Source organism: Scyliorhinus torazame, chromosome 16, assembly GCF_047496885.1.
Source record: "Scyliorhinus torazame isolate Kashiwa2021f chromosome 16, sScyTor2.1, whole genome shotgun sequence".
NCBI lineage: Eukaryota > Metazoa > Chordata > Chondrichthyes > Carcharhiniformes > Scyliorhinidae > Scyliorhinus > Scyliorhinus torazame.
In genome coordinates, this window is record NC_092722.1 from 160,413,080 (window position 1) to 160,429,291 (window position 16,212).

A 16,212-nucleotide genomic window follows, 5' to 3' on the forward strand; every position below is an offset into this window, starting at 1 on the left:
CATCTTGACCTTTAGAACTAAGATTGGCGCTCTCTATTGCACTAATGTCATCCTTAATTAACAGAGCTGCACCTCCATATTTTCCTATCTTTCCACAATGTCAAAATGAATATTCAGGCCCCAATGTTTGTCATCTTGCAGCCATGTCTTTGTAATGTAATAACTCATTCATTATTACTCTCTCTGCTATTCAAATGGAATATCTTATTCTTAAAATAATTGGATCAATTTATTCACTAGAATAGCAGGGGAGCATTTTAAATAACTGTCCTATGCTTTGCATATTTAGTTTGAAAAAGATTGTGATAGGTGAAGCTAGAAAGCAAAGATACTAAGGCAGGTATATTTGTCAATCTTAAAAGTAGAATAAGATCATATCAGGAGGGAGAATGATAGCAATTGGGATTAAATAGAAGCCAAAAGAATGTAAGAAATCTCCAAATGTGTAAAGTGGGCCTCAGTACAGTAGCATCATGTTTGAAGGAAGATTGGGAAGGTTTGGGGCATGAGGCCAGTTAATTGTTTTCCAGTTTCTTGATTATGCCCTAGCCTCAGTACAATTAATCCTTTGAATGTCCAAAGTGATTCAGGGTGCATCATGTGGAGACTTGAGAGAGTTGTGCGAATAATGTTTAGCTCCAGTATTAGGTGCCATGCTTGCCAGTTGGACCATAATGATTAGGGACATTCTCCACATGTTCTGTTAAGTTGGGGGTTATGAGGGTGGAATAGAGAAACAGGAAGTTCATTTAATTATGTGGTCAATTGAAATTGAGTTACTATTGAATAATAAGTTGAATCTTTTTATTTAAATTTAGTGTACCCTGTTCAATTAAGGGGCAATTTAGCATGGCCAATCCACTTCCCTGAGCATCTTTGGGTTGTGGGGGTAAGACCCACGCATTCACGGGGAGAATGTGCAACTCCACATGGACAGTGACTCGGGCTGGGATTGAATAACATGTTTAATCTTTCTGATATATATATATAGTTGAGTATGGTGGGAAATTGTTTTGATTGCTGCATCTTTGAGAATTTTTGTTATCTGTTCGATCTGTTGCTGTTGCCAAATGTCTTCGCAAATGCCAATTTCCCTGTCAGTTTATTCTTCAACCACTAGGTGACGCCACAATTAAGTTGCAACACAATAGTCCCTTTATAAAAATTAACAGAACCATTAATGATCCTTAAAAGTTTAAATGGAAAGCAGAATTTAGAATCAAGGTGTCAAAATAATGACCACATGATGATAGTGACCTAAATTTATTCATTACTTAGGGCCTTGCCAGAAAGTCAGCAGTGCTCAGATTCTCCACTGCAGCGAAGACAGCAGTTCTCAGCTCCACTTGAAGTATATATTGGGTGTACTGTACTTTCTGGTTATAACTAAAATATCAGTACATCATTCTTCAAAAAAGATTAATCTGCATTTAAAGTACATAAACAGAATATATAATGGAAACGTTCAAGAACTAAAAATGCTGACTGGGAAATTGCCAACTATCTCAACAGGTGATATAACTGCAAAATACTGCAGATATTGGTAATCAGAAATAAAACCAGAAAATACTGAATATACTCATCAGGTCAGACAACACCTGTGGAGAGAAACAGAATTAACATTATTAACTCTATTTCTCTCCACCGATGTTCCTGTATTTCCAATATTTTCTGTTTTTATCAGGAGTGATTGCGCCATTGTTTTATTATGAACGAAAATGCCTGTACCTTTGCACGACTTAGGGTCTTCCTGACTGATTTACTTGGGGAATGCATGCCATAATGCAGGGTTTTTCAAAGTGCGGGTCGTGACCCAGCAGGTATCAGAAGGGTTTCCGGTAACAATTCTGTAATTCATAGGGAGAAACCGCTCCCCTATAAAAACACGAATTTAACAAGAATCAACATGAAGCTCAGAGGTAACACCACTGGCCTGCCTGGCCACGCCATCTATGCTGGGTGTCGGGGATAGGAAATGTTTTTAATTTGCTCCAGCTTTGTGTGGGTAAGACTGGGAAAGTGGAACTTCCCCGCTCCAGGCACAACAACCAACTGGGATCTAATCTCAGTTTCAAACAAAACCATGAGAAGGATTTGGTTTGGCTGAATTGTAAAAGCCTCAAATCAAACTTCTCCAGAGTTTTTGCAGAAACGGGACTTGATATTCAGCGTGTTTGCCTATCTCCAAATGTCGAAAACATCTTTGTACTGCTTCAAATATTATGACTTGACTGTAATAGATGCACACGCAATGCTGTCCTATGGATTTAGAAAACCCAGAAACCCCCCCCAATATAATGCCTTATCAGGAAGAGAGATACTGTACTAAAAACACTCAATGGTTTTAAAGGTTGAAGGTCGGCAGACATGGTTGCATTTGGATTGGTTATCGATGCCTTGGCAACTTGGTAAACCTCCACCTTCCCCAAGATCTGAGCTACTGCTGGAAACCTTTACTGACAGTCAGTTTATATATTCCCTGACACAACAGCAATTGTGCTTATTGCCTGTATATGTGTGCTAATTAGTGTTTCTGGATCTTCCTTTGTAACACTTTTTGTTAGTGATAACATAAGGCTCTGAAGTGTCCTATGGTGTGCAGTTACTTAGCTATTGTAAATTTAGATTTGGATTCCATGCCCTTTAACTCTCTTACAATAATCTGATTCTCAGCCATCGTACATTGTCAGTGCACACACCTTCTAAAGCTGGTGCTGCTGTCTAAGAATTTTGACTGCTAACAGAAAGCAGAGCGCTGTGGAATATTCCTGCTCCTCTTCACCACTCAGCGCAAGTGTAGTCAGTCTGAGATCATCAGTATTCTTCTTCACGTTCTGTTGTTGAAATTCTACTCCAAGCAGTTTTCCATAATCCTACCTCATTGTAATCAAAGTGTAGAACTTTAATTGAGTATTCTAATTGGAAATTTAGATTAAGATTTATTGTGTACCGAGATACAGTGAAACGTATTCTGCGTAAAGTCCAGGCAGATCGTTCCATACATGAAAAACATGTGACATACAGGGCAGCACGTGGCATAGTAGTTAGCACTGTAGCCTACGGCGCTGAGGACCCGGGTTCAAATCCCGGCCCTGGGTCACTGTCTGTGTGGAATTTGCACATTCTCCCCGTGTCTGCATGGGTTTCACCCCCACAACCCAAAGATGTGTAAGTTAAGTGGATTGGCCACCCTAAATTGCCCCTTAATTGGGGGAGCGAAAAATAAAAAATTGGGTACTCTAAATTTATAAAACAAACATAGGACATACGATAAATACATAATGTAAATGTATAGATGTGCACATCGGGTGAAGCGTATGGAGTATAGTGCCACAACAGCAGAGAAGATGAGTAGAGAGATCAGTTCAGTCCATAAGAGGGCTATTCAGGAGGCTGGTAACAGCAGCGAAGAAAATCTTTTTTTTTCAAAAAGATTTTATTGAAGCATTCGTAATTTTCAGAGTTTAACACATTGACATCTCTTAAACAACCATGTGGGCCGATACACACACTACTGACGTTCAATTTTCCTTGAAGTAGTCTATGAACGGCTGCCATCTCAGGGCGAACCCTTGAATTGATCCTCTCAAAGCAAATTTCATTTTCTCCAGACTGAGAAACCCTGCCATATCACTGACCCACTCTCCTGACTTCGGGGGGTCTGAGTCCCTCCATCCCAGCAAACTCTGTCTCCGGGCCACCAGGGAGGAGAAGGCCAGAACATCAGCCTCTCTTTCCCCCCCCCCTTGGCCCCCGGATCTTCCGATACCCCAAATATTGCCAATTCTGGACTCGAGTTACCATTCCTTCCAGGACCTCTGACATAACGTCTGCAAATCCCTGCCAGACTCCCCTCAATTTCGGACTTGCCCAAAACATATGTACATGGTTTGCCAGGAGCGTGTGCGGCTTGTCGTTGGTGACCAGTTCCTTCGTTTTGCTGACATTGAGGGAGAGGTTGTTGTCGTTACACCACGCCTCGAAGCTCTCTATTTCAATCTCAAACCCAATCCAGTTTTCCTCTAATTTCACTATACTTCTTTTCTCCCTTACTCTCTCCATAGGCCCGAAGATATAAAATTTCATTGCTCAACTCTCTCTTACTCTCCCTCTTCTCCTCTTTAAGATGCTCCTTGAAACCCACCTCTTTGACCAAGTTTTTGGCCATCTGTCCGAACATCATCTTATGTGGTCCGATGTCAGATGTTTTGATGATACTTCTATGAAATATCTTCAGACATTCAACCACATTAAAGGCACCATATAAATGCAAGTAATTATTTCGATAACTGCAAAATCCCAGCCAATAATAATAACTCTGAAAATAGTACAAGTCAGGATGGGAAAGGTGGAAATCTGGGGGTGCGCAATGAAATTGTACAATAATTCCAAATAGTCAGCTTTTCTGCAATTGCAGCCAAAGAGTCCGAGAATTTACTTAACAGGTACAATTGGACCAACAAGCTTTGGATCCAACTTTGGAACATCAGGTGCAGAAACACTGACCTTGATTACATTTCATGGTCAATGGTTCAGAATACTTAAACACACCAAAGAATCGGCCTCATCCTCAACCTCAAGAAGACTCAAGTCCTTTACCAATCTGCCGCAGGGCAAGATTTGGTCTCAACGGAGAAACCCTCCCAAACGTGGAAAATTTCCCCTACCTGGTGAGCTATCACTCCTGAAAGGCTGACATTGATGCACAGATCCAAAATCGTACCAAACCCGCAAGCGCCGCCTAAGGACAAGAGTTTTCCATGGCCACAACATCTGAGTTGATATACCAACATTCTCGTGTCCAAGGCAGCCATCCTCCCAACTCTTCTATACGACTCATTGTTTACCACAAGTTCCAGAATATCCAAAAATTTAGAAGTCAAATTTGAGAAAAGATCCGTGCTCGCTGAAGAAACAAAATGCAGATGTGATCGGAGAATGGGAGGTGGTGATTAAGCTAGTGGTTGACTTGTAGCTTGGGCTAAAATGCTCATTGATTGAACCAGATGAACTTTAGCAGTTAGAAGGGAGAAAGGGCAAAGGACTGCAGCGGACGACAGCAGGTTAGCATAGTGGTTAGCACAGTTCCTTCACAGCTCCAAGGTCCTAGGTTCGATTCCCGACTTGGGTCACTGTCTGTGCGGAGTCTGCACATTCTCTCCATGTCTGCGTGGGTTTCCTCCGGGTGCTCCGGTTTCCTCCGACAGTCAAAGATGTGCGGGTTAGGTGGATTGGCCATGCTAAATTGCCCTTAGTATCCAAAAAGATTAAGTGGGGTTACGGGGATGGGGTGGAAGTGGGCTTGGGTAGGGTGCTCTTTCCAAGGGCTGGTGCAGACACGATGGGCCGAAGAGCCTCCTTCAGCACTGTAGATTCTATGATAACGATGCACATTAAAGGAGCTCATTGCCCTGGAGCCATTTTTCAGTAACTCCCATCTATGCTTATTATTATAAATACGACTAAATTGGAAACAACCTCCGACAACCACACATGCATGATTAAACACACAAACCTGGAAGCTGTTATCTAAGTTACTCTGTTCCTCCAGAAGTTTCAGTACAAAAGCCCCTAACAAACCTGTGCAGAAATGTAAGTGGAGTGAACAATTCCCTCTTACTATTTAGCCCTAACTATTTCTGCCTCCTTGCTAATGTTGCCATAATTCTTGTTGTGAACCCCCTGCAACCACTGTCCCTCCAGATACCCTCCTTGTCTTCAACTTCAGTTATTTTACTATATCTGCTTAAACATTCGTGCAGACCCAGATCCTTCTGCAACCCAGACATCACTGACACTTCCTGTCCGTCCTCCCCCGCCACTTTTTTGAAAAAGGTATCCAGTGGACACTTTGATTAAAAATAAATAGAAATTTAGTTAGAGTTGATGTTGTCACGCTCTGAGGATGTCATTTGAAACAGATGTGCAAATGGTTTAAAAATCAAAATTTTCAGAAACACATTTTAAAACTAGAAGTAATCATGATAGAAGAATCATTACTCTGAGTACAAAAATTAAAGCAAACCACATAAAAGTAAAATAAATGGTCTCCTGTGGTATTGGTCACAGGTAAAGTGGAAAGGAGATTTGATTCGGTAGAACTGATGAGTTGAATGGGAGACAGAAAGCTAAAGAGATGTTAATTGTATTTTAAAAGTAGAGAATAGTAAGGATCTGTATTGTCCAAAAAAATAATATGGTCAGCATCCCCACTCAGCCACACAATGAGCACACTTAAGCGTTAAGCAAATTAGCAAAATATTACAGGCCCAAGTATTTTTTTGAAATTTGGAAACCAAGTCAAAATACATGCATATAGTGGCCATTTTAATGTTTGGAATAATATACTGAAGTTATTTAATTCATCTATGAGCAACATCACATGATCAGTTTTTCTTCTTCAGAAATTAGTTTAGTTCACATTGTAGAAAAATGACATTACTTGGGGACAATGCAAGTCTGTGAAACCATCTCAAATCAGCAGAAATGGTCACAAAATGAGTAACCAATGTGGACTAAATGTAATTTGAAATTACACAACTGTCTCCTGAATGCACACAGTGCTCTATAATCTGAATAAACTTCTTTCCTGTGATTTTATGGTGGTCAACCATTAAAGAAAATACATTTAGTCTCACACTACCGATCCCGATTGGTTGAGTGATCTCTATTATCCACTCTCTGTTGAAATTGTGTTTCAACTCCTAAATGCCCAACAGTGTTAGTCAAAATAGGCAGGCTTGGGTTACATGCCATAGGAGGCAAAGCATTCATCCAGAATATAATTGAGTCAATCTATGTTAGTGTAATGAAATCAGTGAGTGGGGCCACAAAGTCCTTGACTAAGTTTTTGAAGAGAATCTACTGGTGTCCTCTTTCACAGAAAAGACAGAATTTAATAAATTGAAGCACTGCCTTGCTTCCAGCCGAATTCAGCTGGAGTTTAATGAAATTCTTCTGCTTTATATTGCAATGCACTCAGACCAATGGAAACCACATTGAGAAAGTATTATTTATAATTTTAATAAGGTATTCATTTTTTTAAGAATAACAAAAGTAGAGCCTAGTTGGTGACAAGAGTTTAGACAATGTAGCCCCAGTTATGCTAGTTCTTCCATTGCATCTCTTATTCACATTTTTGTTTTTGTAACAGCCCTGTTTTTCAGTAGGTTTTTGTTCATTTTGGATCTGTAATTGCCATTCCTTATTGCTAACTCTCACTTATTGAGCAGGCTGTCTCAAAAATTGCTGTTTAAACAAATGCATTTCTCTTTCTTCTCACTGTCGATTATGTGACAAGAAGCATGAAAAGTCTAGTATCGAAAGAGGGGTTTCTTGGTTTTTGTTGGCTTTCATCCCACCTGGAAAAAAATTCTAGTTATGAACCGTGTTTAATGATTATCATAAGCAGACTTTCAAGGCTTCTTAGGAAAATAAATGGCACATAGTTTGCCATTGGTAGACGATACAACTGATTTGAAAAAATGATAACTGTGTGCTAAAATGATCTTGAATTGTATTTTGTATTATTGTCTTGCATTCATCCAACATCCACTCTTGAATGAGCCACAATTTCCTCCAGATGAACATTTACAAAACAAAAATCATCATCTTCGGCCCCCAACAAAACTGGATCCTTCCTTCTGATTCCATTCTCCACTCCAGCCACTGTTTCAGGCTCGACCAGACTGTTTGTCTTGAGCCGAGTTTCCAATTTTCTCACCATTGAACCTATGTTCTCTCCATTGAAAAGCCTGCCTACTTCCACTGCATTTGGTGTTGAAGCTCTTTTATTTGTGCCTTTGACATCTCCAATGCTGTCCTGGCTGGTGTGTCACATTCCACAGTGGACATAAGTTGATGTTGTATTACCGTAGCCATTGTTAAATTGACGCACATCTCTCACTGTTCTGCCCAAAGAGGTGAATGATTTTGTAACTCCTGGCAAAATTGGCAGCTTTAGTCAAAATGCCATCACATTGTACTTGTATCATGAAGTAGTCTATTTGAAGGTGCGTCTGAAGAAAACTGATTCATGTTGGAATAAAACATACAAAATAAATTAAAAGTAAAAGAAAATGGCTCTATTGTACAAGAAGTATTTTTAACAGCAGTTGAGAAATAACCAACTTTAAAGGGCCACCTTTGTACTGAACCCTGCTGTGTTTTCAGAGGATTACACTAATTCCTGTAGAAAGAGTTTAAGCATGAATACAGTTATTCAACCTGAAAACTGAACATTACAGTTCTGTTGTAACTGTTTTAGGCAGTGCGCCACTTTCTCCTAACTATAAACTTTTAGGCGCCAAGAAGATAAAGTGGCCCTTTCTCTCTCTCTCTCTGCCCCCCCCCCCCCCCTCCAAAAATGGCAGTAACCTAAATCACAGATCCATGGAAAAGAATTGCAACATCAAAGCAGACTTTAAAAAGAATTAGATAAAACTATGAGTGATGATGACAAGTCAAAAGTTGCATTACTTTTTGTTAAAATAGAAACTGGAGGAAAAACATGAAATGCCCTCTAACTGAAAACAGGTTTAGTTAGTTGTAGTGAAATATAATTCTCATGAAATTAAGTTGTAAATCAATATATAGTGCATAATGTGATTGTGTTATGCTTGGAACAGACACTTTGTTAGTTCATTCAGGATTCAAATTCTTAACTGCTGTACTGCAAAATTTACCTGTTAACTTCTTAATTATATACAGAACAATAAATACCAGGCCAGTAATTTGATCAGACTGTAGAAAACACTACAGCTGACCTTCCCCAGGGAAATTGCAGCCTTGAAGCCATTTCTATTGATTCACTACTTCTGTAACACATTTTTGGTCAGTATTTGGTATTGCAGATGCTGATACCCAATATGAAATATATAATTGATACTGCACAACTGCAAAATTATTAGAGTATGCAAAATACCCATTTTGGTTATGAATAAATGGCATTTCAAATATATTTTACATTTTTTCACTGGTTTGATTACACTGCAATTTTAATTACAAAACTAATTTTTTTAAATTTAGAAGTTCATTTAATTTCACTTTGTTATTTGCTTTGAAACTTGTGCCTAACTCTAATAAACAAGTAGATTCGCAAACGTAGCCAGCTCCTTTCTGGCAAAGGACCTGACTTGCGAGTACCGAAACCCATTTCGTCTTGGTAATTGGAATTTCGCCTCCAACTGCTGTAGCTCCGCAAACCTCCCCTTACCCCCAACAGATATATCCCTGAAGTGCATTATTCCCGCCCACTCCCATGCTCTGAACGTGAAATCCAACCCCAGCCAGAACAAATTTATGATCGCCACATATCGGCACCCACAGTGACATTCTCTCCATCTTAAAATGTTGCCGGCACTGTTTCCACACTCTAAGCAATGAGACCACCACTAGACTCGGCGAGTACCAGGCCGGCGAGAACGGTGACAATAACAATGCCCGAAAACTCACTCCCCTGCATGAGGCCTCCTCCATCCTCCAACCGCCCTCACACCGACCATTCCCCCACCACCCTCCTGATCTTCGGCGCTCAGTAATAATTCAACACTCTCAGTAGCATCAACCCCACTCTCTGTCTGTCCCTCTCCAAAAACAGACTCTTAATCCGGGGTTCCTCACCCGCCCTCTGAACGGCGAGATCATCTTATTTATCCTACCAAAAATCGATTTAGGCACAAAAATTGGGAGGCTTTGAAAAACAAACAGGAACTTCAGCACATTTTTTTTTACTGTCTGGACAATCCAGTCAATGAGAGCAGCAGGGCATCCAACGTCCTAAAGTCCTCCTTCATCCCCTCCACCAAGTTCGCCAAATTCAGCTTGTGCAACTGGGCCCAACTATGTGTCACCCGTATCCCCAGGTGTCAGAAACTTGACCCAACTAGTCAAAACGGCAACTTCTCGAAGCTTTCCCTTCCACCTAATTATTTGCCGGGAACATCCCACTCTTTCCCACATTGAGCTTGTACCCCGAGAATAACCCAAACTCCGCAAATATCCCCATAATCCTGCCAACGCTTTCCACCAAATTCATAACACACAACAGCAGGTCATCTGCGTACAGGGAAACCCGGGTACTCCCTTCTATCACCCCCCCCCCCCCCAGCACCATTGCCAAAGGTTCAGTCGCCAGAGCGAAAAGCAACAGAGACCGCGGACACCCCTGCCTCTGATGCAGACCGAAATGCTTCAAGCTAAAATTGTTTGTGCAAACACTTGTCATCGGAGCTCATATAACAACCTAACCCAATCTACAAACCTCTGCCCAAACTCAAATCATCCCAGCATCTCAAACAGGTACACCCATCAACTCAGTTAAACATTTTCTCCGCATCCATAGACACCATTATCTCCGTTTTCTTTCGTACATCACCCTCTTGGCCCGCTGCAGCTTCACCACCTTCCCTGTAGACATCAGCTTATATTCCATCTGTAGATTCCTCCTCTCCTTCAACATTCCCTCCTCAGGGGCCACCGTGTTCCCCCGATCCACCCCCAGAATGGCCTCCACCAATTTTGTCTTTTTACCACTCCACCTTACTGTGCGCCCTGATCGAAATAAACACAAACTCTTCCCTGATCACTGCTCCCAATGCTACGAGGGCTAAAAATACGAGGGCTAAAAGCACAAAAAAACGAAACAAAGTGGCTAATATACACAAAAGCAAAACATTATACACTGATGCACACATGTACAGTTCTCCATCCTCCATTAGTACAGCACCTCCATTTTGCTCGGTGACATGGTGTCACACTGATTAGCACTGCTGCCTCACAGCGCCAGGCACCCGGGTTCAATTCCAGCCTTGGGTGACTGTGTGGAGTTTGCACTTTCTCCCCCTCTGCGTGGGTTTCCTCCGGGGGCTCCGGTTTTCTCCCACAGTACAAAGATGTGCAGGTTTGGTGGATTGGTCATGCTAAATTGCCCCTTAGTGTTTGGCTAAGGAGTTATTTGGGTAGGATGGAGAAGTGGGCTTGCTCTTTCAGAGGGTCGGTGCAGACTCGATGGGCTGGATGGCCACTTTCTGCACTGTAGGGAATTTTATGATTCACAGTGAATCTCTCCAAAATCCAATGCTCTCATAAGTCCGCCATTCCATGGTCTCTTAAGAACGTATTTGCCTCCTCCTGCATGTCAAAGTAGTGTTCCTGACCCCCATACATGACCCACAAATGATCAGGGTATAACACCCTGAACGGCACGTTGTTCCTAAATAGGTTCCACGACCCTATTGAACCCAGCCTGCCACTTGGCCAGCTCCGCTCCCATGTCCTGGTAGATGCGAACCTCATGTCCCTCCCAGGTACACACCCTCGTCTCCTTCGCCCACCGTAAGATCTCTTTATCCAGGTAGCGATGCAGCGCACAATAATCGCCCTCGGCAGCTTTCGGCTTCCTCCTCAGAGATCTGTGATCCACTTCAGAAGGTCAGTCAAAGACCCCCTCCCCCACCAAGTTCTCGAACATCCTAGCCACAAATTCTGAGGCCTGCGTTCCGTCAATCCCTTCAGACAGCCCCACGATCCTGAGATTCTGCTTCCTCGAGCGATTCTCCAGGTCGTCCACCTTCTCTCTCAGATTCTTCTGGACTCCACCATCATGAACTTCTGCCTCCAACGAGGCCAGCCGATCTTCATGATCAGCCACCGACGCTTCCACCTTCTGGAGCATCACATTCTGCACCTCCAGCCTCTGCTACACACTCTCCAGGGCAGCCTGAATCTGCCACCCCAGCCAAATCCTCCAAGGCCGCCTTCCTTTGCTGCTGAAACTCGGCCGTCAGAAACCCACCAGTTGCTCCTTGATCATTGTGCGGACAACGACGACCCAGATCTCTCTGCCATCTTTCCCACTGCTGCGCCACATGAGTCCTCTTGGCCTGACTGTGGAGCTTTGCTTGTGGCACTCCTCGTTTGGCAGGGTTGAGACATTCCCCACCGAAGGATAATCACTAGTTCTTTATTACTCTCACGTTTTTTCACCAACTGATATCCTGCAAAACAGGTAGAAGGGGCCAAAAATCCAATCTCAAGCAGGAGCCACCTTGAGTGCGACCACTTACTCCATGGCCATCACCGGAAGTCCCATTTTAAGAATAATAAAGCTGACTTCTTTCATTGTTAAACTCATTTTTGTATTAGTTGCTATGTCCCATCCATTTCTCCTGATTTGATTCTTCCTGAAATCAACCAGGTGTTGTATCCTGTCAGAGATGGCAGGCATGGAACTTGCTTCTAATTCCTTATTCAAGCTGCTATTCATGGTATATAAGTTAAGTCACCATAGTCCCAGGTGACCATAGGCTGCTTTCGTTTTGAGTGGGGGGGGGGGGGGGGGGGGGGGGGCTGCTGACTGGTGGTGATTTAACCTGAGAATCACTACACCTCAGGGGAGGAGCAAGGCAGGCCTTCATGAATAACCTCAGCTAGTACGGGAATTGAACCCGCGCTGTTGGCCTTGCTCTGCATCACAACCAACTGTCCAGCCAGCTGAGCGAGCTAAACCGCTCCTGTGGTGTATGGCAAAGTTGCAGTGAGAACTTGGCGAGGCGTTTTCAGATTTTCCTTTAATCCATGTGAAGCTAGCTGAACTTTAAAGCTCTACTTATTTTGGGAATATTTGGTGTCATGAACCTTTAAATTGTTTGCAGCATCGGGTAAAAGACACCACCTTTTCCTTAAAGTAAAAGCATAATTCACAGCAGCACAACATGGATAAAAATGTTACAATTTATTTAACAATTATTTTCTTTCACCCTCTCATGCAGTGCCTAAACTGTTGTATAGATTTTGTATATTTTAGCAATTTTGACAATTATTTTCATGCTTCATTTCATGGTTTTTTAAAATTATTCAGATCATCATTAAATTTTTCTTCCACTATATTTGTTTTCATTCATTGGAATAATTAGATCACTCAAAATATTACTGTGTAACTTATGTGTAATGTTTCATTGCCTGTTGTTTCTTAGGGTCAGTACCATCCATCTGACTTGCTGTGTCCAGAAACATATGTCTGGGTGCCGATTGAAAAGTGTAGGACAAAGTTGGACCAGTCTAAATATAGTCGCCTAAATGAGGACTCAAATGCAGGTACGTTACAGCCTAACAATCGTGTGATAAATCAAACTGCTGTGACTTATTAGCTAATTTCACTGCTGTAATACCTTATAAATGCATAGTACAATATAAACACTCCCTATGAAGGAATTTGGACCTATGTTCTGTTTGTCTGTGTGCATATAAATATTTTCTCTCTAAAGAATTTTACAGTTGGTCTGGTTTATTTAAATCCTCTTAGTCTATGATAGCAATGTGTCTTGCTGTTGGGCAACTGTTATTCCTTCATTTCTCCACCATCTATCTAGTTTTAATCGAGTAATTCAGTTGGAGAAATTCCATGTTATAGCGGTTAGTGCAATGTGTGAATTGCCATAAAGCATCATCTAACTTGAGATAATCTTTTATTGTCACAAGTATGAAGTTACTGTGAAAAGCCCTGAGTCGCCTGTTCGGGTCAGCCGCTGCTGGCCTTGTTCTGCATTACAACCAGCTGCCTAGCCCACTGAGCTTAACCGGCCCGGAACATGACAAAGGTGTGATGCCATAGCTGCAGCATGTGGGAGTTTCTGGACCGCTTCACAAAACAACTACAACTTCAGTGTCTACAGCTCGAGGAACTCCAGCTCCGGGTTGTTGCGCTGGACTCTGAGCTGCAGACATTGTGGGTCATCGAGGATGGACAAAGTTATCTGGACACTTTGGACAGGATTTTCCCTATCCAGGGTGGTGGGCTAAGAAATGGGGAAAATAATGGGGGGCCATGTTGGGACACGTGCTTGTGCATTCCTGCCGATGGGAAGTTTCCCTGCGGAAACATCTGCTGTGAAAGGGTCAATGCCCGACGTTAGCATAGTGGTTAGCACTATAGCTTCACAGCGCCAGGGTTCCAGGTTCGATTCCTGGTTTGGGTCACTGTCAGTGCGGAGTCTGCATGTTCTCCCCGTGTCTGTGGGTTTCCTCTGGTTTCCTCCCACAAGTCCCGAAAGACGTGCTATTAGGTAATTTGGACATTCTGAATTCTCCCTAAGTGAACCCAAACAGGAGCAGGAATGTGGCAACTAGGGGCTTTTCACAGTAACTTCATTGCAGTGTTAATGTAAGTCTACTTGTGACAATAAAGATTATTATTATTGTCTTGTATGGAGTGGTGCGACTCCTGCCTCTTGGAATGGCTACCAACTTCATGGAGACTGTCGTGTTGCAGCCATATGGGGTTAGGTGATTAGAGACAGAGACTTAATTGTCCCAGAGAAGGGGCCATGGGCAGGGCTGCGCACCCTTCAAATCCCAAGGGATCGTCTTGACTTTCTGTCTGCTTTATTCCCTTGATTTTAAATGTTTTACTTCTCTTTCTGAGAGTGCCTCAGAATGGAACACTCTTGAACCCAGCTTGCTTCAGCAGCACCCACTTTTCCCAGTGGGGTAGCCAAGGTTACAGAGTTGCCACCTCTCTGATTAAGCCAGCAGCAAGTAGATCCCCTTTGGATGGTGAACATGAATGCGTTCAAGTTAGGAAGTTTGCTGAGTTGGCTCCTGCTGCCAGCGAACCCACATTTGGTTCAGACATTGGTGACCCAAAGCCCATGGTAAAATTCAGAGACAGTCACACCCCTTAGGTTAAGTGGTACTTTAGAGGTGGTCTATGCTCAGGGACAGGAGGGTGTGACTGAAAGTCAGGCAGGTATGTGGATCCAGGATGTTGTGATGGCAGAGCCTCAGTCCTTGCCAATGCATAATGGTTGTGAGGTGTTGGTTGCTTTGATGGAAACGAGGACTGCAGGCTAAATTGACCATAGTGAGGAGACCATTCAAGTGGGATTACCAAAATGTACTCGCGAAATAAAAGAAAGGCTTATATTTATATGGTGTCCTTCATGGCCAAAGGACAGCCTAAAGCTCTTTACAGCTAATGAAGTACTTTTGGGGTGAAGTCACTGTTCTAATCTGGGAAAGATAGCAGTCAATTTGAACACAACAAACAGCAATGTGATGATGACCAGCTGATCTATTTTTGCAATGGTGATTGACGGATAAATATTGACAGTACGCTAGGGATAACTCCCTTGCTCTTCTTCCAAATAGTGTCATGTGATCTTTCACATCAGCATCTGAAGCACCATCCCTGACAGTGCAGCACATCCTCTGTACTGCACTGGAGTGTCTTCCGAGATATTTTTGCTCAAATCCTGAAATGGAACTTGGACCCAGAACCTTCTGACTCTGAGACGAGATTGCTGCCAACTGAGCGATGATTGGTAACCTGCTCAGGAGATTAGATGCTGCTCTTTGCAGCCGAGTCCTGAAGTCAGTCTGATACTAGGGCTCGGAATGTCCCCTCACAACTGGAGAAGAATTTGGTGGGAGAAGATCTAATAACCATGATCCATGATTACCCAGGAACCAACAACATGGGTAGAACCAAGGTTCTGCAGAGCAAGTTTGAAGAACTGGGTTCTAAATTGATAGCCGAAGCTCAATGAAAATTTCTCTGGATTATTACCTGAGTCACATGCAAATAGACAGAGGGTCGTGCAGATTAAACACATGAATGGTTTTGACCCTTGGAGCACTGGCACCTGCTACTGGGGAAAGAGAGAACTTTCCATTGTGATGGGCTTTAGTTAAACCAGGCTGGAATCAGTGTCCAGGCGAATTCCAGACGAATCCTATAACTCAGGATGTGGATAAAGCTTTCAACTAAATGGGGTAGGGATGAAGGAAAATTTAAAAATATAAAGTGCAAAGTCAAAACCGTAGAGCAGTGTAGCAATTTGAGTAAAGATGGACAATGTGAGACAGGAGGGACAGAAAGTTTAACAGTAATAGTTCATCAGTGAATATGATCCATGCAAAGAAGACTGGTAAAATTAAGGGTCCATTATCTAAATGCATAGAATACTTGTAATATGATGAACTAGGGGCACAATTAGAGCCAAATGTGTTTGATCTTTTTGCCATTACAGAGACCGGGGTTACAAGGTGACCAAGGATAAATATTCCAGGCTGTACACATTTTGAAAAGATAGCCAGAATAGAAAAAGATAAAGAGTAACTCTGATAGTAAAAGCTGGAATGAGGACAGTAGTAAGAAGGGAACTTTGCTCAAAAATTCATGAAGAAGGATCAGTAGGGGTAGAGATTAGGAAC

General features: G+C 42.4%; 1 protein-coding gene across 3 annotated transcripts in view; it reads left to right on the top strand.

Annotated features, from left to right (window-relative positions):
* Window positions 1–16,212, top strand: part of LOC140393178 (arginyl-tRNA--protein transferase 1) — a 342,882-nt gene that overhangs the window by 275,483 nt on the left and 51,187 nt on the right. For all 3 annotated transcript variants that reach the window (XM_072479318.1, XM_072479324.1, XM_072479323.1), the window contains one exon: window positions 12,975–13,095. In XM_072479318.1, the coding sequence (XP_072335419.1) occupies window positions 12,975–13,095 (121 nt within the window). The remainder of the gene's footprint in view (window positions 1–12,974; window positions 13,096–16,212) is intronic.